General features: G+C 41.0%; 1 protein-coding gene across 3 annotated transcripts in view; it reads right to left on the bottom strand.

Moving 5' to 3' along the window:
- ANKRD33B (ankyrin repeat domain 33B) overlaps positions 1-21,247 on the bottom strand; it is a 42,960-nt gene extending 21,713 nt beyond the window's left edge. For all 3 annotated transcript variants that reach the window (XM_079299606.1, XM_079299605.1, XM_079299604.1), the window contains exon 1: positions 20,832-21,247. In XM_079299606.1, the coding sequence (XP_079155732.1) occupies positions 20,832-21,242 (411 nt within the window). In that variant the 5' untranslated portion in view covers positions 21,243-21,247. The remainder of the gene's footprint in view (positions 1-20,831) is intronic.
- Between the last annotated feature and the right edge of the window lie 362 nt (positions 21,248-21,609).

Raw genomic sequence — 21,609 nt, forward strand, 5'->3', positions numbered from 1 at the left:
GAACTAAACAAGGCATAATGTTAGAGAAGGACTAAGTAAGGAAACTTAGGGAAATACTGCTTTATACAAGTAAAATATCCTTCAAATGAACTGCCAGGTCATCTAGTGGAGCTTACTATCATTATATATAAAATAAAAGGAAGTTGTATCAGAATTCAATAATAGCAAAATAGGCCAGAATTCCATTTTTGAGAAAGGGTTCTGTGTTCTGTTTATGAGGTGCCTGGCTGCAAAGAACAAAAAGTAGTGTGGAAGCAACACAAATTTTATCAGATTAAATTTCATATTTGCATTTTATTTAGACTGTCATGTTGGGTACAACTAACAAATAGTGATGATCCCTGATAAATAACACTGCCTTTACTAATCCTAGCTAGCCTGCACATAGTAATCAGTGTCAGTACTGTCTAATGTTAGTGCTAAGATTTCATACTGTTCCTGGTAGTAACACATGATCCATAGCAGCCAAATTTATACAGTCTCTTTGTTACACCTGTTTTGGGATCAGTGCTAAACACAGGACATTCTGCTTTAAAAAAAGCAAGAGGTCTGGCTTCAGAAAAGAATATAAATTGTGTACTGTGAGGGTGGTGGGGCACAGGAGCAGGCTGCCCAGAGAAGCTGTGGATAACCCATCCCTGGCAGTGATCAAGGTCACGTTTGATGGGCTCTGGTTGGATGGGCAACCTGGTCTAGTGAAAGGTGTCCCTGCCCATCACAGAGAGGCTGGAACCAGATGATCTTTAAGGCCTCTTCAGATCCAAACCATTCTGTGATTCTGTGTACTGACCTTTAATAAGGGGATCCTGATATAAACCCTGATGGCATTTCTACCACAAATCCCATGTCTTTACTTCAAGGTGCTTTGAACATTAGCAACCCAAACTATTAACTGCAGAGGGCTGGGGAGGCAATGTGACAGACTCCCACAAGCATCAGGGTCCTGCTACAGCAAATGGTGACTAAATTTTAATGTCATTTCTTCTTCTTTCACTGGCTCAATGTGCAGTGTTCACAAAGGCTTCCAATGGCTGGAAACTATTCTGTGAACAAGGATATTGTATTTCTGTGTGCTTTAAAGAACAGTATGAAACTGTGCTTTGCTTGGAACAGCTGTTTCCAGCTATCAATAGATTCAAAGCAGAAAAGTGCTGACTGCTTCCTCCTGAGGACACCTGAGGCTGGGACCACCTACTGCTTTGGCTATTTGCTGCACAAAGCTGCAGTGGGTTTGGGCAGCACTGGAAGAAAGAGTAGTGTTTGTAATAAAGCTCCAACTATACCCTTTGTGGATATAATTATATGTAAAACATTTTGGAGAGTCTCTCAATTACCAGATTACTTCAAAATCAGGTGTTGAAATTGTAGTCTTCCCATGAATTCTATCACTGAAGCATTTTTTTATTCTATTTTCAGAAAGACAAACCAAAAAACGATAGTCAAAGCTGGATCATCTAACAGCATAACCAAACCTGGTGTGACCTGTATGCAGTGCACTCTCTCAGCACATAAGACCTCTGGGAACATCCAAAAACAAGTTCAGATGTGAACTCCAAGTCCTGTGCCTGACAAACTACTGCTAACTTATCTCCTTGTCTTTAAATATACATATACCTTCATACACACTTAGGATGAAAAGGAGAGTTTGTATCATTTAAAAAGCATTTTGTAGGGCATTCAAAAGCCATGTGAAAAGCATTTTGTGCACTGACATAACTCTGTCAAAAAGAGCTCCCTTTGGCTTTAAAGCATATGACTCAACTCCTCTCTGTGTTTAATAGATGCATTTTCCTTTTTGTTATGTTCTGTCAGATGCAGGAGGTTGTAGTTGAGATCTGTTGCAAGAAGCTTAATAGAGTGTTTGAATGCATAGGTTTCTTTCAGGAGACCTCTCCAAAAATAGTGACTCACAAAATCTTCACCAAGATAAATTTCAATTTGACACTGAGCAAAAGATGAATGTACAGCCTTTTACTCTGTCAGAATCTCTCACTGTATCTAATCTGTTTCTTCTGTAAGAAATAATTTAAAGCCCCCAGAACATTTTCACTGTGAAATCTCTGAAATGACCAGTGATGAGCTTGCAAGCACCCTCTTGTGGCAGTAAGGTTCTGTAGTTTTGTTTAGGAAAGACCTTCCCAAGAGGTTTCCTAAGTTTTCCTCCAACTTCTGTAAATTAATTTTGCAACTATTCTTCTGAGCCTTTTGGCAGTGAAATCAGAAACCAGACCCAAACCTCATAATGAAAGAGCTCAGAGACATGTCTGTCCATCAGTGGCTAATCTGCCACTGGGGATGAAAACAAACCCCAAAGCCCAAACAACTAAAAAACCCAAATTACAACCAATCAAACAAAAACTTAAATCTAAAAGCTCTTTTTCCTCAGAAGAAAATAATCTTGATAAAGTAAAATAACCATCAGGGTGAAATCTCTTCCTGGTAGAGGCCCTATTCTCACCAAGATGAGCAACTGCACATCCTTCCTGAGACTCCAAAGAGGGGAACTGACCCCACACTATACTCAGTGCTGCACAATCAGGTGAAATTAGATGAGTTTTAAACTCCTTTCCAATCCAACCCAACCCAACCTGCTGTATGACTCTATGGTTCAATAGTACCACACACAATAGTGTCAGCCTATTTCCTCATCCTTTTTTTCTGAAGAAGCTGTAAGAGCACTAGAAGCCCAGTCTCTAACTCTCTATTAGAGTGCCATTTGACAATGAGATTCATAATGGCATCAGTGGATATGCAACTCCCCCATTGTATCTTCTTCCCAACAAATACCGTGCTTCGCCTCTTCAACCTCACTGCTTCTTTTTCTCTAGCACTTCTAATAACAACCCTCCCTCTTGATCTTGGATCTTCTAATAACAAGCTTATTGATCCTGAAATTGACCTGAATGGATCAGGAAAATGTGGCAAACTTCCTTCCCCAGTGAAAAAAAGACAGGTAAAAGGACCAGCTGCCCTTGCACAGATGAGAGTATTAGTGTCTCCCCTATAGGATTCACCATACATACTTCTGTCCAGATGTGCTATCCCATAGCAACAGTCAAATTCCTCTTTTCAAACAAGAGGATAACATGGTAACAACAACCTTATTGTTCATGAAAATGCAAGGCAAATACCAATGTTCAGAAAGTAATGTACATTGAAACATTACTAGTAGATATGGAAGGGATTCTCCACCTAGACCAGTCATTACTATTTTACTTCTATCAAGCAAAGATCCTGCTGATGGGATCACATTATCTTGCCTCTTCAGTTTATCATCAACTACTGCAAGTGAGAATGGCTCTTTGGATGTCAAAGTGTCCAGGTTCTTGAAAGTCCTTAGCAATGTGCCTTCCACAATGAAAAGACTTCCGTCATCTAGGTTATGCTTCTAATTTTACCTAGACTAGTTTTATACTCATTTATGCCCCTTGTTCTTTCCCTAGCTCTAACAAAGCAAAAGATTTTTTTTTTTTGTGCATAAACATGAAAAAATTACCTACTTTTTATTAGAAAACAAGTGCTTTTGAGCAATAGATGCATCTGTGGTGAATGGATGGGACTGTTTTGCACTCAGAGACCTAAGGTGGATTTTTGTAGGTGTGGATTAGTGTCAACTCTTGTGATCCTTCCTAAAAGTTTGCAATCCTGAAATCCTGCAGCTCTATGGAAAGGAGCTGCTGTGGAATATCGCAGATGACCATGCTGGAGGCAAAAAAATGTGTTTTTATAGGTATTACTCCTAGTATTCATGCCTGTGAAACTTGGAGGAAAGTTCCTAAATCACAGTTTCTGATTTCATAGGAAGTTTTTTGCTCTTTCCCACCACCTATGCATGGTTTATTACTAGTGCTCCACAAATTGCACTGAAAAGTGAGTCTCCAAATAAAGAAGGGAAAAAAGGGAGAGAGGAAGGGAGAAAGAGAGAGAGAGAGAGAGAGAGAAGTGGCACTAATAATTACTTTTTCTTTTTAACACAATCTTGAAAATTTCACTGTTTCTGAATCCTGGAGATTTTCAGTTCTGGGTGAAAGCACTACCTTCAAACGAAATATGCAATTTTGTAGTAATGCATGGTTCATGAGCACTATAGTCTCATAATTCTCATATTTTATAGCTGCAGAACCACTGGTGACTGCAATCCCATTTTAAATTACAGCAGAACATATGACCTGTGTTTCAGTAAGACCTCTATTTTTTTATGTAAATTTTCTTTGGTCAAGGGCAAACAGGGTTGCGCTCTTGTGACTTAGACCTACAACGTTGGCTCTGTAAAGTTCATGGCTGATTAGAGAGCAAGGACTCCTACCATAAAACCCATCAACCTACAATTCTGTCTATTTAAGTAATAAAGTAACTGATAGGCTGCACGCAGCCACTGGAGAGGAAATCCAGCATGCCTCAGGCTTCTCATTAAGGAATGGTTCCTTCCTGAAGGTTTAGCATCACCCTGTGAAAAATATATCTATTTTAAGAAAAGGCAGAATAACAGTTTTGGAAGATCAAACACTAACAGTTGGCTAAACCAAGACCACTGCTGCCACTGGCTTGCAGGTCCTAGTGAATAACCTGGCATTAATTTAGAGCTGTATTTAGGGAATAGGCTCATCCACCTGAAAGAGGCTCAGCCTGGCATTTTTTGTTTGAGAAAACACACACTGTGACATAGAATTAATCTGTCAAGAGGGTCCTTTTTTCCTCTAGTAGCTCACTGGGTTTTCATACTCAGCTGTTTAAAAATCATGAATAATGTGGTTCAAAAGTAGGCTTGGGGTCTGTTGTTGGTTTTCATTATTTTATTAAATGTACATTCCAATTTTAAATTTCTCTTTTATTATCTCAGTTGGGTAGATAAGGATTCACTGTAGCTGTAACAGGTATCAAGGTGTGAATAGACAGAGAAAGGTTTGGAATACCCAGGTGGGACACAGTAGTATCACCATCTCATCTGTCTCAAGTTAACTACAGTATTGCAACTTGAGTTTAATAAGCAAATGCAGCACACCGGTACTGCATGTCCTTGTCTGGTGGCAAGAGCAGAGTCTTTCCTCTTCTATAGAGCCTGTGACCACACTGTTTATCTCAGCTGAGATCTAGCTCCATGCAATATAAGGCAGGAAAGCATCTTCTGCCTCTGTGCTTGGCTCTAAAAACCTAATCTTCTAATGAATACACCTCACTCACCTAAGTAATGAAGATACATAGGGAGCAATTGAACATACTATTGAATCTGAAGAGAGAACTAAATATCCAGAGAAAAAAAGAGGGAAAAGCAATTTCTTATTTATATTCAAATAGGTAGTATTTCTAGAGATCTTAGTTAAAACAGCCTTTCAGCTAAATCATTAATACAATATATATACTTTATTAAACAGTTTCAATCAAACAATACAGAAAGAATTCCCCTACTTCATAAAACTGGAGAATATTTAGACAAACAGTGAAACAGATATTATCAGGACAGGAGTCCAGGAATTCATCTAAGCAGCCTGGTTTTTAATTTAGGGACCTATAAGAGAAATGTTGGACTTTAGAGCACAGCTTTCTCAACAAAAGAACAGCTTTTGCTGAAAAGAAGCACTCTACAAAAAAAGCAGCATGTGTCAGACACATTTGATGGAGGTTTCTCAGAGCAGTTTGCATTGAGCTTGACACATCTCTGAGTGCCACAGCAGTTGAATTACAAGAGTCTTCGGGTTTGTCACAACTGCAGGGTGGCAATTTTTTTGATGGCAGCTCACTAATGAGAGCAGTATCTGAACACACTATGGGACCTTCAAATGATGCTGCAGGCCCCTGGAGCAAAGAAAAGATAGCTGGCTTACAGGAAATTTTCAGTGGAAACTAAAACTCCAAATCACACAGAACATGCTGGGCTGGAAGGGACCCATCAGGGTCACTGAGTTCAGCTCCTGGCACTGCACAACACATCCCCAGAGTCACTCCTTGTGCCTGAGAGCATTGTCCAAACCCTTCTTGAACTCTGTCAGGTTTGGTGCTGTGACCATTTCCCTGGGGAGCCTGTGCTAGTGCCCAAACACCTCTGGATGAAAAACCTTTTACTAATATCCAACCTAAACATCCCCTGACACAACTTCAGGACCTTCCCATGGATCCTGTCACTGGTGACCACAGAGCAGAGATCACTGCCTGCCCTCCCACTCCCCCTCACGAAGAATTTGTAAACTGCAATGACTTGTCCATTGAAATAGTAGATAAGTAACTTGTAAACAATTTTTTTTTTCATTTTTGTGGTGCCCAACTCCAAAGCATTGGAATTTTCCAAGAGGTGAGAAGGAACACACTTGCTTTGAAGTGATATTGCAATGAAGATTCCATTATTATTTGTGCAATTTTTACATTTCATAATGATGAAGAGCATGACAGATAGAGATAGAGATAGAGAAGATAGAGATTAGGTAGATTAGATTAGATACAGAAGGAAACTCTTCCACCATTAGATAAGCATGGAGTGGTTAGAATTAAATAGGAATAATTAGAATAAAAAGCTGGGATGAAGAGGTATTTCTGTATTTAAAAGGAAAGTAGTAAATGCTGGCATAATTAACTATTCTATTATAAATTTATAAATTTACATTATAAATTTGGTATTCTCTTACTAGTAATATATGACAACATAAATTTTCAACTGTACAATGTAATTGCATACATTACACTGAACAAAACCCACTATGTGTCTACTCCATAAAGAATAACAATATTTTTTCTAGTGTTAGACCTTGTCCATTTAGCAGTCACTCACAAGCCATACTCTAGAACAAAGCAGTTTTAGAGGAGATAGAAGCAAAACCAGAAGATTGGTTTCTCTGGATTTGATTGATGATTAACTATATTTAACCACAATTAAGATGCTAAATGGCAAATAATTTGCCCACTTTTACTTTTTTAGCACTGAAGAAGAAAAGTGCAATTTCTTCAGTCCTAACCTCTAGAAGCAGAGGCACTGAGAGTTACACTGAGAATTTTTTTAATTCCTCTAATATGTATTTTATCATCCAGTGCTAAGTGTCTCATTTCTAGGTCTGACTCCTACCTTGCTCTCTGGCCAACAAAATGTACAAATAATACTTTCTGTTCCGAAAAAGTAAGAGATGATATTCAACTATGTAGACTTCAAAGCCTCTGAGTCCTTTATTCCACAGAGAACATTCACTTGCTACAGAAGCCTACCAGGCTCTGCTCAGCTCTACCAAATTAGAGCCAAAAACCCCTTCCATGCCTCAGTCAGGAGACAGAGGTCAGATGAAATTGCATCAGCAGCACAAAGGCAATGACTCATACAGGAGCAGTAAACTGAAGGACATGTGTACATTAATGACTTTGAAGACTCTTTCACAGGTTATGATCCTTTCTATTTTTGATTCAGGAGTGTCATGCCTCCCACCCACCCTTAAAAAAGTGTGTTCTAACCTATCCTATATAGCTGGACATTAGAAAGCACAAGGAGGAAACACCAAGGTCTTGCCTCTACTGGAAGACCAACAGCTTATAATTTCCTTCTCTTTTTAAATTAATGTGCAAAGAAAATGTGTACACCCAGATTTGAAAACTGTTGATTTAACAGAATTTTACTTTCTGTATGTCTTCATTCATATTACATTTTTAAGGCATTAATAACCTCATCAATATGTGCCTTTCTGCATCATATATCTCTAGCCTAAATTCTTGCTTAAGGAGAAAAACGTCTTGTTAACTTACATTTAGTATCTTTTTCAGAAAATCAATTTTCTAAGTAATTCCTGGTTTCCCCTATCATTACTGGTAAAATTTTCATCACTCCTTCAAAATGCCTTGATCTGGAGGTTGGCTGTGAAGTTGTCAGTTTCCACTGGCTTTTAGTTCATTAGGAATTAAGGTCAGTTAGGTTTGTGTAGAAAAGCTGCAGTGTAGTAAAAGCAGCAGGAAGGTTTGTTAAGATTTTCCTTTACTCCCATCAATGAGAAAGGAAAATCTTTACCGAAAAGAAAATAAATTGAATCAAAAAATTAAGAATAAATAAGGTCACTTTAGAGTTAGCAGTTCATCTTTCTCATGATTTTAGAAGATACTGTTTGGGTTTTGTTTTCTCTTCTTTGATGCACAGAAGCTGGCATGCTTAGAGGGTTTACAATTAACCAAATTCTGCAATTTCTCATCCCAGATTTTCTAATAAATATAGGTCTGTTAATTAAGAGATCACAGAGTAGCAGTGGTGAAACTTACATTTTTAGGCCTCAGTATTAGACCACCTAGAAGCAGTAGCAGAATATTTTCAAATGTTTTTCTCAGTGTTTGGAGTTATTTTTCTATTTCTCTGACAAAAAATGAGAGAATGATACTTAATAATAAGGAAATCTTATCAAGAGCAGATCTGATCTCTTAATTTCTACTTGAAAATTATGGGCAGGCTGTTTCCTGCTACCTTCAGCACCTGACTCCTTCAATCTGTCTCTGGAAAGAAACAAACAGTAGCCCATATCAAAAAAGAAGGCTCATTGTAATTAACTGATTCTAACTAACTAATTTGATACTAATTGGTATCAAAACCCTACAGCCAAAAATCAACTTCTTCCCTATAAGATTTGTAAATCTCACACTGGTTTTTTGAGTGTACTGTAGAATCTCTATAAATAACATAGTTATACTAATTGATGTTGCTTTGTAGCAATAAAGCTAAAAGCTCAGCCAATACAGGTAGACTTCAAAGTCATGTATTTTAGAATGAGAGAATTGATTGCAGTACCACCAGTAATGAGGTAGAGTCACTCCAGATGCACTCCCTGCAGACCTTAAATTCTGAAAGGAAATAGCAGAAGACATCTCTGGGAAGAGAAGCAAGTTTGTGAAAGTAATGCTGGCAATATTTGAATGCTTTTGTTAGGGTTTACATTACATGAATAAAGCTCACAGTGCCTGTGACTGATAAGGTGCCAAACTGTACTAATTAGGCTTTGCTCTAATTCTTGGTTCCTTTATGATACACACTACAAATTTAGTAATGTATCACAACTAATGCAGCCACTGTACTAGAATACACTGTACACTGTACTAGAAATAGAAATTACGTGAGAAAGAGGAAAATACAGTATTTTTTGGCAAGTAGTCAAAATCTAAACAGGGTAACAAGCACTATTTTAAAAACCTCCTCCCCAGAGGAATGTGTTTGTGTATGGCTGGCAGTAAACAGAAAAAAAGGGCCAATACACACATTAAACTCACAAGTGCAATTACAGTTACCATTTTACATTACAGAAAAAGCAATACTGATTTTTTTTTTAATTCTCAAATATATTTTTACCAATTCTCAAAACACTAATTTGGATATATTTGACCTACGCTTTCAAACTCTGCAGACTGACAGATAAATGACAGTAGGCAAGGATATTCATTACAAGACAGTGAACTGTGCTCCTCTGCACACCCAGCTAGTGAGGTGTTTGAGCAGAATGTCTGTGTTTCCCTCCAAGCAGTCCAGCCTGAAGAAACCAGCCCTCAGCACACTCTGCTGGGGAGATGCACTTCAGTAACACATGCACAACAGGCAAACAAAGTGGGCTTTGCACATAACTAGTTAGTATCTGTGAATGTGGCCTTGTGAGCAGGTGAGGCAGGGTATGATCCCTGCTCCAGCAGACACAGCAGCTGGGACCTGAGCTGGAAGCAGCAGGGTGAGAGTGTCCCTGTGGGTTCACTGCCTGTACCCCAGGCACCCTGCTCCTGCACCATGGCCTGCCCTGGAGTCACTCCTTCTTTCCACTGACATTACAGGAACCCCTGTAGTTTTTAAAACCCTTCCTCTGTGTGGTATCTTCACCCATATGACACATATTATTGCTTTTAGTTAGCAGTGTTGATCTTTTTCATCCCATGGTTACTGTCTGTGTACTTACTGCAGGAGGGTAGCTCCTACTGATCTAGCATCACATACTGAAGCTCTAAAGAGAGATCACAGCACTTTTTGCTGAAACCTGATAGCTGGGGGTGTTTCATAATTTTAATAGCAGCAGAGAAGAGAGTGCTGGACCTGAGACATGAGAAGCACTGGGAAACAGCATCACCTTACTTGAAACCTTTGGGTTATGTTTTTTTCTCTCAGTTGACTTCAGACCCTGAGAGGATGGTGAGTGCATTGTGATTTGTGAACACTGCCATAGATGTATACTTGAATACCTCAGCTCTGCCTGCACCCATCTGTGAATGGAGCCTCTGCTCATACATCAGCTGTGCTGACTGTAATAAGCATAAACTAGGTCAAGCTAAAAACACCCACAGAAAGAAAAAAATGGCAATAGCAAGTGAAAGACATTTCATAATCTCTTGCCTTAGAAGAAAATAATTTGAATGATTAATTTTAAGAGAAGGTTGACATTTATTCATCGTCTTTTTACTTTTTTTTTTTTTTTTCCCTGGGCCACTGTAGTTAGAATCATAGAATCAACAAGGCTGGAAAAGACCTCCAAGATCATAGAATACAGCCTTCAATGGAATGCCACCATGTTCACTAAGCCACACTGTGAAGTGCCAATCTGCCCATTATTCAACATTTCCAGGCATGGTGACTACACCACTTCCCTGAACAACCTGTTCCAACACTTAATCACAGAATTACACAGAATCACACAGAATATACGGAGTTGGAAGGGACCCAACAGGACTCCTGGCAGGACACTCCAAGAATCACTCCTTGTGCCTGAGAAAATTGTCCAAATGCTTCGTGAACTCTGTCAGCCTGGTGCTGTGACCACTTCCCTGGGGAGCCTGTTCCAGTGCCCAAACACCGCTGAGTGAAAAACCTTTTACTAATATCCAACCTAAACCTCCCCTGACTCAGCTTCAGGCCATTCTCTGGGTCCTGTCACTGGTCACCACAGAGAAAGGATCAGTGTCTGCCCCTCCTCTTCCTCTCACAAAGAATTTGCAACTGCAACATAGTCTTCCCTTCTTCAGGCTGAAAAAACTTGTGACTTCTGCAGCTCCTCACACAAATTCCCCTTTTAACCACTGTTTCAGTGAAGAAAGTTTTTTAGTACCCAACTGAACCTTGCCTGGCACAACTCAAGACCATTTCCCCTTGTCCTATCACTTGTTATTTGGGAGAAAGAGGATGACCCCACCTTACCACAATCTCCTTTCAGGTGCTTTAGAAACTTACTGCTTCTAAAATGTTTAACTTGAGTATTAAATATTTCAGTGTTTGCTTCATGTATCCACATATATCTACAGGATCTTACTTCATGGGAACTTCTATAGAGATAAGTATTGTAAATGCACTGAGATATCTGACTTCAATAAACACACTATTTTAATTCAAGTAAGGAACTAAAAAGATTAACATGTGTCTAGCACTCAGTTCCAGTTCCTATTCCACAGGCAGCTCTGGCCATGGATGTCTTTGCACTTGGGGCATCATTGTTGCATCCTTGCAAGAGGAAGAATTTTCTGGACTGTAAAATTCCTGCAGACCATACAGCATCAGTACAGTAGAAGAAAAGAAAGCACAGCCATAAATAGATGGCAAGGAAGGTTCAGTCCCACCCCACATAAAGACAGCAGGACTCAGCTTGGCCTCTGTCCCATTGACTGGTGCTGGCAGGAGGTTAATGAGAGATCCCAGAACCACCTGAGCCCTTCCACACAGCCACTACTTGCAGGCTGTGGGACAGTCCTGCCTGGGAGATTGCACCTGACCCTGGGCTACGAGAAAAAAGTTTCACTTCATTCCCAGAGACCTTAAAACGAAGTGTTTTCCTTCCCTGTCATCCATGAATGGTTTCACTCCCCCCTCAAACCACTGGCCAGACTGTTCCTCCAGGAACACTGTGTGTTTTATTCCAGGCTGGCAGCTCTGCATGGGGAGCAGTGTGGCAGAGAAGTGTTTATGATATGGTCATGCTGCCCAGTTTTCCCTGCAGACAGGACTCAACGCAGTGGTGAGCCTGCAAAGTGCCTGCAGGACAGCAGGGAAAATAACTTTTTCTTCCCAGACACAAGTTTCCTCTGGCTGGCACTGTTCCACGCTTCCAGGCATTTACTGTATAGTACAGCTTGTCTCAGAGTAACCAGAAAACTCCTCTACTATGTTTATATTTTTCACTAGCTCAGAAGGAATCTGTAAGTCTAAACACTTGTATTGCATTAATATTTGTGGCATTTCATTAATATTTGTGGTATTTAATTTTGCAGAACTGGCTAGTACATGTAATCCTACACTTTTTGTCTAACAAGCTATTGGTACTTCATTCTTTTTATAGAAAATCTATAGAAAACCCTGTAGAAAGAAAAATATTTTAAATTAACTCCTTTGTGGAGCTGAGCTTTGACTCTGCCTTCTCTTGGATCCTTTATTAAACTCATATGATACTTACAGATACACAGAAATACCACACCACTTTACAAAGAAAGTCTTCCTTTTCCTTTCATCCACACTTAAAGACACTTTTATGAATACATGGATACCCTTTCTGTGTTTCTCAATCAAATGCTAAACAGGTGAGCTGAGCCTTCTTACTATTAGCTCCAAATAGCACGATACGAGGTTTTGTAAAGAAAAAAAGAAGCCAAATACCGCCTGAAAGGCTCCTTTTATGAACAGATTGAATATGTTCCATTATCTGCCACTTTTGAACTTCAGAAAACTAACAACAATGGATTCTGCATAAGCTTCCCCCCTACAGTAATAGAAAAAAAACTTCAAAACTCCTCTGAGAGCCCAGTCTCTCTCTCTCATGGCTGCTGGCAGCATCTCTTGTCGCCAGTAGTTGGTCTGTCCCCACACAAGCTGTCCCAAAGATGAGGCCTCATGTACTGAGAGGCAAAAGATTAAAAAAAAAATCCCCAACCCTCATATATGAGAGGAAAGTACAGGACCAGGCTCAGGACGTTATACATCCGAAACGTGTGAACCAACAAAAGCCCAACCCTGAGTCATTCCCCTTTTGCATCATGTTGCTTTCAAATTGCTCCCCATGGAATTTAACAGACATAATAGAAAATAATAGAATTGAAAAATGGGAACTATTTCCACATAGTGGGTTTTTCCCACAGTGGATACAATTTGAATTGCTAATTCACTGCCAGATGTGCAACCACAGACTCTGTGACAAAAATCCTCTTCCTACAGTACTTGATTATTTCTCATTGAGACTCACTGAGTATATTACAGGATTGTATCTAGCCCAGGTCGAGGGTTTCCATTTCTGTATTTAATTAAAGAGCACTCAGAAATGGGTAAATTCAAACCTACGTTCATAACATTTTAAATAATTTAGAAATGTAACCTTCTGAGAGAAACCTTTTTTGTGAAAATATTAAAGGTGAACTCCTGTCTCAAATAAAGCCTGTGGGAATTCTTCATTGCTTTTACATTCTCCAGAGATTTGCTTTTCCATTTTAAAAAATCTACCTGCAGTTTTTAACAACTCTACCATTAGTTTTTAGTGCAATTCTACCTCAGTCCCAAAAGTTAAACCTAATTCCACAGTGTAATGATAGATTATACAGGAAGAACATGCAGGAAAATTCTTAGCAGGCAATATAGCACTTACATAAATTGCTAACCCCTCCCTTCCTGCCCCCAGCCTCAGTCAAAACAGAATAACTTGTTCAAAAAAAGTACAAGAACTGGAAAAGGTGCAGAAATTAATGACCAAAATTCCAATTTGGGAAAGCCTGCAGCATGTTATGATCTACGTTATTCTAATTGAAAGCTATCTGAAATAAACATACAGCATGTGCAAATAGGTATTTCACCAATTTTAGTACCAGCATAGTTAATGATTTCCAAAAGCATAACACAAAAAAATGAAGCTAGTTTGGGCATTTGAATTCAAAAGCCTGAAAACCATTAGTGAATTAGGAGAACAGCTTGGGATTCAGGGAAAATCCAGGCCAAATGCTGGCTCTGTGGTCACCTTTGGTCCACACCAGAGATGCTAACCCTGCATGGGGTAGGTGTGAGCTGAGCTGCACATGCTCTCGTGACAGAGGTGGTTTTTACCTTCGTGTCTATTTCTTCTTGAGTAGTAGAAAAGATTTTGAACATAACAGCACCTGCTGAAATGTCTGAGTACATCTAAATTGATGTTTTGATCACTTTTTCTCCTCATTCAGCATTTTTAATTTTCACCTTATTGTCATAGTTTATATTCCCAAGCATAAACACAAGACCACATGACTAAAATTAAGATGATGGTAAGAGGTTTCTGTGCCACACACAAAAACGAACATTAATGCTTCCTTCAAACCCTTTTTGAAGTGTCCCCTGAAGCCCAGCAACAAGTCAGACTGAGTGAAAGGTGATCAAGTCTCACACCTCTAAAAAGGGAACTCCCTGATGAGGGGCTGCCATCCCTGTCCCTGTTCCATCCCTCAACACTGACTCAGGAGCCTCCTAGAGCCACAGCCCAGATCACTGCTTCCAGCACCAGCAGGGCCAAAGGACATGAGAGTTAAGCCCTTGATGACACGGAAAGATGTGGCACTGGAGACCTGCTATCCACCACAGCTGGCACCTGAACTCAGCAGGTACTTTTCAGCAGGTGGCTTTGAACCTGCTGCCTGAGACAGGAACATTTCTTCTTTCTTCCTCAGAGCCCTTGACTTGAGACCTAAAGCCTTGATAAGATGAGGTACCAATGTTGTCTTACTGGCATCTAGCTTGGAGCTGAAGAATTTGGGAATATTGGGGCTTTTGGACCACTTCCTTTCCCAGCATACTTGAAGTCCAGTACCTCCTATAAGCTACTGAAACTCAACAGGAACCCATTTCTTCAGAGCAATCAGATGTTTTGTATCAGTGCTCTCTTTCAACTTCCTGTGATTCCTCAATAATTTTTCCCTGAGGAACCTTCAGAAGCTTTACAAAAGGAAATTAGTGCCAATATTCCTTCTTGAGTAATTCCTCCATGAGAAAATAAATTTAAATTTCCTAATAGACTGAAGGCATTAGCAGTGTCACTTTATGCACTGTGAAATACAGCTCTAGTATTCTCCTAGGAAAAGGCAGCAAGGCATCCTGAAGTCCCATGTGTTATGGTTATGGTGTGCTAAAAACACATTATATGTCTGCCATAATTACTGATGAATGCTGTCCAGGACAACCAGTCTTGGTTTAGATTTTAGATGCAGCTATATTTTTTAACATCTGGAGTCAGCCTGTGCTCAGATGGGTAACGAGGATCATCCCTGCAAGCCACACTCTTGATTTAAGACACTAACATGAAACATTGCTGAAAGAAGAATTGAAGATTGATGTGACCTTTACTCCTGTGCTACTGTCAGACTAAAAACACCCCTCCTGGTCCATATATTTTGCATTAAGCCATTTGTCAAAACTATTCAAGGAAACTACTCTTCATCTGGTTTTTCTAAGAGTTGTACCACTTGAAACTAGATCAAACTTGTACAATTTTCTCATGCAGTCTTTGAATCTATACTTGTCCATTCCAGTGTGACCTACATCTGTTAGCTAGTGCTGCTTTTGACACTGAGAACAAATTATGTCATATCACCTGTCAGCTCCATGGAGGACACAGTCTGCTCTGGCCATGCATTTCCAGCAGTATGCTAAAGACCTGCATTGCCATTCCTTATGTCTACACATCCTCATGGTCTTTATTATGTGTTCTCCTGTGCACATACTTTTTATTTTAAAGGATATCTTTTTGTGCCAGGTTTACATAGGCATTAGTCACCTAACACTGCAGATGAATACAGGCAAGAGCAGGCAGACAGCTAATCTGCCCACACTCTTCTGATAATGCCTCTGAGTGCCTACCTGTATCAGTCTGGTTCATGCTCTGGTTAGCTCACCAAATTCCCTCTTAGCCAGCTCATTTCATATTTTCCATGCTCCAGCTATTCCTTTCTGGTGGCTAACCTTGAGCTGTAATTATTGTATTTTTAAGAATTCCCACTTTTTTTTACATCTACAGTTCTTTACCTTACTTCCTTTTTAAGCACAAACATGTATTTCCAGGGACATTTGCTACTGCATTTGAGTATTTCTATACTTTTTAAGGATTTAAATTATATTACTTTTGTTGTTTTATTGTCTTTTTAAAAATACTTTCACCCAAAAAAATTCTCTTTCATTGTGAAGTGTCATGATGTTGTTTCAATACAACTGTTTCCATGAGAATGCTTTATATAAGTTAATAAGAAGGAACTCAATCAGTCCTATGAAAATATTAATTTAAAAATACTCTGAGCACTGTAGCTGGTGTTCTTCAAATCCTTTTTCTGATATGGGTTAACTTAAGCTATGTGCCATGTAAACTGAAAAGCAACGTGACAGGGAGGACTTCATCCCTTATCAGAAAATGTTGGACTCCTGATTTTTTATTTTCACAAGTTAACATTCTGTAGACAAAAAAAAAAGAAAAAAAAAAGAAAAAATAAATTAGTGGAGCATTACACAAGCTCCGGCATTTTTTGTGACACATGACTTTTTAGGAAAGAATTGTCCAACACAAAGTTCCCTCACCCAGAAAGTGGGGATTGAACCACTGGCTGTCTGTCCTTTGAAACCACTTGCAGTTTTAGAAGCCCTTTGACAAAGACAAATTCAGGTGTCAGCTCCATGGAGGATTCACTATTCACTGTGCAATGTTCTGTGAAGGGTAATGCCCCCTAAATTGGGGGAGTTGCCTGAAGCAGTTTCAGTGTGTCAGTACAGAGCCTGAGAGGCTCAGGGCAAGGAGAAGAACACAGGTCTGATGGCTCTGACACCATCCTGGACCCAGTGAGGAAACCAGGTGGGTGATGCCATTCCAAAACAGCCACTCATGGTGTGCAGCACACAGACAAGCCTAGGCTGCATTCAGAGAAACATTCCCACGGTTATGTCCATAGCTGCCTATGGAACTGGACAAAAGACTCACTGAGCAACGACCACAAAAACAAAACAAACAAAAACAAAAAAAAAAAAAACAAACCTGAAAAGTACTACAGCAGAATATTCTTGCTGATATGGGCTATACCACACATAAGATCAGCACAAAACCTTTCTGCTGATCAGCTGCAGTGATTATTTTCAATCTGGCAAAGGACTGTTCTCTGCCTTCTTTTCTCTCTCCCCCATCTCTTAATGCTTTCTCTATTGTCATGGCAAATTTCTAAATTTGCTTGCATTCTGCAGTTAGGTAACACCAGATTTTGAAACCCTGTCTTTCTGAGTATATATATAATCCTGGTCACCAGGCAAAATTTGATATTAAGTGATGTTAAAATGATGAGATAAAAATATCTGAGATTCTAGAAATTTGGCTAGTGAGGAAGGAGAGCCAGTCCCCATACAACAAGGTGAAAAGTAGCACCATTAGGCAGATGATAGTATGGTCTAAGGAAATTGCCTATTTCCAAATTCCTCTTTACTGTTGGGATAAATACACAAGCACTGGAGAATGAGAAGTCACCCTACACAACATACAATTAGTATATTATATACTGTCATAGTTTTTTTTCCAAATATTTCAGTGTTAGTTTGAGCAAAGAGAGGATGTGACCAACGCCAATCCAGTCTTTCAGGATTCCATGGGCAGAGAGCAGTGCAAGAGAAGATGAGGGGATCAGGCACTTGGGGATCCTCTGCAGTCAATGATATATAAACTGTTGTTGTCCTGACAGTAATGAAAACGAGACAGGGAAGGTACAGATCTTCAGGCTACATGTGGTGACTAATAAATCAGATGTTGTGGAGTCTGGTTTACTGCAGGAAGGTAAATTTAATGAAAACTTGTGCCTGGCAGGAGGCTCTGCAACTCATGAACAGACTATGGGGAAAATACACTTCTGGAGAAACGACACAAAAAGCCACTATCCAGGCTTGGCAAATTGACTCAAAAGAGACAATTGATATATTTTGACACCAAGGGTGGAAGAAAATAAGTAACAGTGCCTCTGGATCCTTGCATTTTCCAGAGAATTGCTTCTACATCTTAAATTTATACACTTATACTTTAAGGACAAGGTCAAAATAATGTAAAAAAAAGCAGGCTCATTGTGCCCAGTTTAGGGCATTTGGAAGTTTTTTCATGTTACATTTTGTGAGCTGAGTTTATTTGCTTTCAGAATCAAAATATTGCATTGTCTTACTACAATAATTTGTTACTTGTTTTGTCTGTTTTGAAGAAAATTTGATTTTGAAATAATGGAATGAAGCTGTACTGTACCTACATACCTGAGGTTATCAGATCAGGATGGTGAAAATTGTTCGTATCCTCAGATAGATGGCCCTCCCTTCACCACCCCACTTCTCAAAAAGCAAGTTATTCTTCATTCTCTGCCCTGTCTCATGGAAAAGAAATTAAAACTTAGAAGAAACAGAAGTGCAGCTTCTTTGTTCACTGTGTGGGGGCGAAAAAAAAAGAAAAAGAAAGAAATTTAAAAAAAAAATTTAAAAATAAAAATTAAAAAAATAGAGCTTTACAACAAATGCATACAAGATAGCATTGTAGACAAATATTTTCCTGGCAAAAGAAGATTCCAAAAGCCAACAGTTATTTTCATTTCAGCAATTAAAAAACTTCATGAGCACAACAGGTATGTGCAACTTGTTCTGTTACTTTGTGGCAGCAAAATTGTTTTGTTCATGGATAATGTCCCATGACATTATAATCAAATTCAAGAGAAAAAAAATAATCCACAGAAAGGACGATAAAAGGCTTGAGTGAAACATCCATTTTCTTAGGTAAAGTTCTCTTAAAAATGTGGTTTTTCTCTGCAAAATAATGAGAATTTACCTCGATATCCCTGAGCAGGAGTCACACCTGAAGTTTCCACTTCCTAGTCAAAGATTTCTCTCACCCCATCCACATCTTCTGGAAAAAACAGTCTGTACTGCTGTGATTGAGACCCTTCTGTGAGGAAGGCAGAGAGGAAGCCAGCTCATTTCTACCACATCACTCCTGCAGCTTCACAAGTTGCTGAATTCCTGAACTTTTTAACTTTGCATTGGTAAAATATTGAAGAAAATATAATTTATGTCGATTTTTAATTTCAAGTCAAATGGAATATTTGCCTAAGTAGATGTTATTTTTGTCTTGTTTTGTTGGATTTTTGTTTGTTTGTTTTTACAGTATTAAAATAAAGAATATAAAGAATATAAACTTTCAGGTTCAATAAAATTTTGTCTCTTTTCTCTGAAGCTGAAGAGATAAAGGGCAACTTGCATTTTGGGAAGGGGAATGGTGAAGGGAGGGCTGTCCAAACAGGTGAATTTGCTGCTTTCACAACCCTGATCTGACCACCTTTGCCAAAAGAGCAGCTGCAGGTTGTGCTGAGCTTTGTCATGCCTGTTCCCTGAGGCCTGCAGGAGCCCAGCCCTGAGAGGGAGGGTTCCTGCAGCCTCTTGTCCTCTGTTGGGTGGGAAGGGGGGTCACCTTTTCAGAAGGCACAGCTCTGGGGCACTTGGCCCTTTATGCCACATGTATGGAGGGGCCAAACCTCCCACATCATCACACACTTGGATATGCTGAGTCAATGGACTGCAGCAGAGGCTGGAGCCCAAACCCCACACAGCATCAGAGATGGAGCTGGGCTCCAGCCCAGGCACAGCATTAATATATGGGATAGGTGTATCTGCATCATCTTCAAAATACCCTGCAATGTAAAAATGCACTCAGATGTTGCCAGCTAAAGTATAACCATGCCATATCCTGGCCTGGGCAGAAGAGTTGATATAAATTATTTCTGTCCTGTGTTGTTCATTCCCACCCTCACACCATAGGTTGCTTCTCCCTAAGATACATTCATACAAAATTTTGTCTTAAGAAATTTACAATAAGACAGATCACTAAAAATCTGTACTAAAATCAGCCCTTTGGAGAAGAAGTAAAGATACTTTTAGGAAAAATCCTAGAAGTACATACATCTAAGACACAGGAAAAGCCCCTCTCCAGACAGAACTGAACACATATGATAGCATTCTTTTCAATGCAAAGACCACTTAGGTTGACAGGATATGCAAGCTGCTTGCACAATTACAATAATACAGGTTTCCTTTCAAAGCACTGCTGTCACAGAATAGTCACAGAAATGTTTTAGCAGATTGCTTATGCAAAAACTTCTAAGGTTTAAAACAAACTGTAGTAATATGGTAATCTTCAATATTGCCAATAAAAGTCCTAGTAATGCATTAACCAGAAAATCTTTGTCCAGTTTTCACCTTACACTTCTGTCCCTGCAATTAACTGAGCAACAGGCAAAAACTGAGCCACAAAACCGGTACTGATACAAACCCCAAAAACAGATTATCAGCAACAGAATAAATGCAAGGAGAACTCTGAAAAATGCTGATTTTAGCACAGGATACCCCGAGCCCTGTTTGGCAGTCTAGGATCCAGGAACAAGCTTATGTTTTGGGAGGAGCTAAAGGAAAAACAAATAGAAAAATAAACCTAAAAACTTTTACCAGCAGTTCAAAATTTCAAAATAACCATCACAAAGTACTGCAGGGGATGAACAGCCCAGAAAAGGGGAAGGTTTTTTGATGCTTAACACGACCATTACCAGCCTCTCGGTCCCCAATAAACAGAGGGAAAACAAGACCCGATTCAAAACTGATCGCGGGAAAACCGGAATCCCAACCTGCGTCTCATCCCATAAAGCGGACCCTGCCGTAGCCAGAGGTGGGAATTCAGGCTGGCAAGGCGCAGCGTCACTCCCTTCTCTGCTCTGGCTGCCGGGGGTCCCGTCCCCACGGGGCTGTAGAGCAGCACCCCGGGACCGGGAGAGGGTCACAGAGCACCGCACGGCTCCGCTCGGCGCTGGGGGCGGCGGCAGCCCAGGGCTCAGCCCCGGGCGGGATGCCCAGGATATTGGGGATGCTCACTCACCCTGCGGTTGCGGTCTGCCTCCCGCACCTCCTCCTCCTGGGGCCCTTGGCGGATGAGCGCCTTCAGCACGATGCTGTTGTTGGTGCAGCAGGCTCGGAAGAGGCTCAGCGCCTCGGGGCTGTCCCGCCCGTCCCCCTCCAGGGACCAGAGGTCCTCGTCGTCGTCGTCCAGCCCTCCAGGAGGGTAGAAGGAGTCGTCTGAAGCGATGCTGCAGGTGTCGGGCAGCTCGGAGAAGTCCTCGTACTCGTAATCCTCCTCCTCCTCTTCCTCCCCTCCGTCGGGCTCCTCGGCGGCCGGCCCCTGCTCGGGGCTGCTCTCCGCCTGGGCGCCGGGCATCTCCTTGGCGGCGGCGGGCGCGGGGCAGACGCGCTCCCCGGGCAGCTGCTCGCCGTGCCCCGACAGCAGCACCATGCCGGCCTGGGCGGGGGCTCGGGGAGCACCGCTGCCGCCTCACGCCAGTGTCAGCCCCTTCCCGCCGGCCGCCCCCCGGGCCGGGGCATGCCGCCGCCTGCGGGGAGGCTCCGGGGCCGCTCTCCGCCGGCCCGGGGAGCTGCGGCCGGAGCGGGGAGAGGCTGCGGCGGGCAGGGCGGCTCTGCGGAGCGCAGGCAGCTGTCGAAGTGGCGGCCCGTAATCCGCTCAGCATCGCTGCGGAGGCTGGGGCGCGGGTTTAGCGGCGGGGCGCGGTGCGGGGCGCGGTGCGGGGGGAGCGGGCGGCTGCTCCCTGCGGGCACCGAGCTGCAGGTGCGGGGCCGGCCCGAGCTCACCGGGCCCCGGGGCT

Source organism: Erithacus rubecula, assembly GCF_903797595.1.
Source record: "Erithacus rubecula genome assembly, chromosome: 3".
Lineage (NCBI taxonomy): Eukaryota > Metazoa > Chordata > Aves > Passeriformes > Muscicapidae > Erithacus > Erithacus rubecula.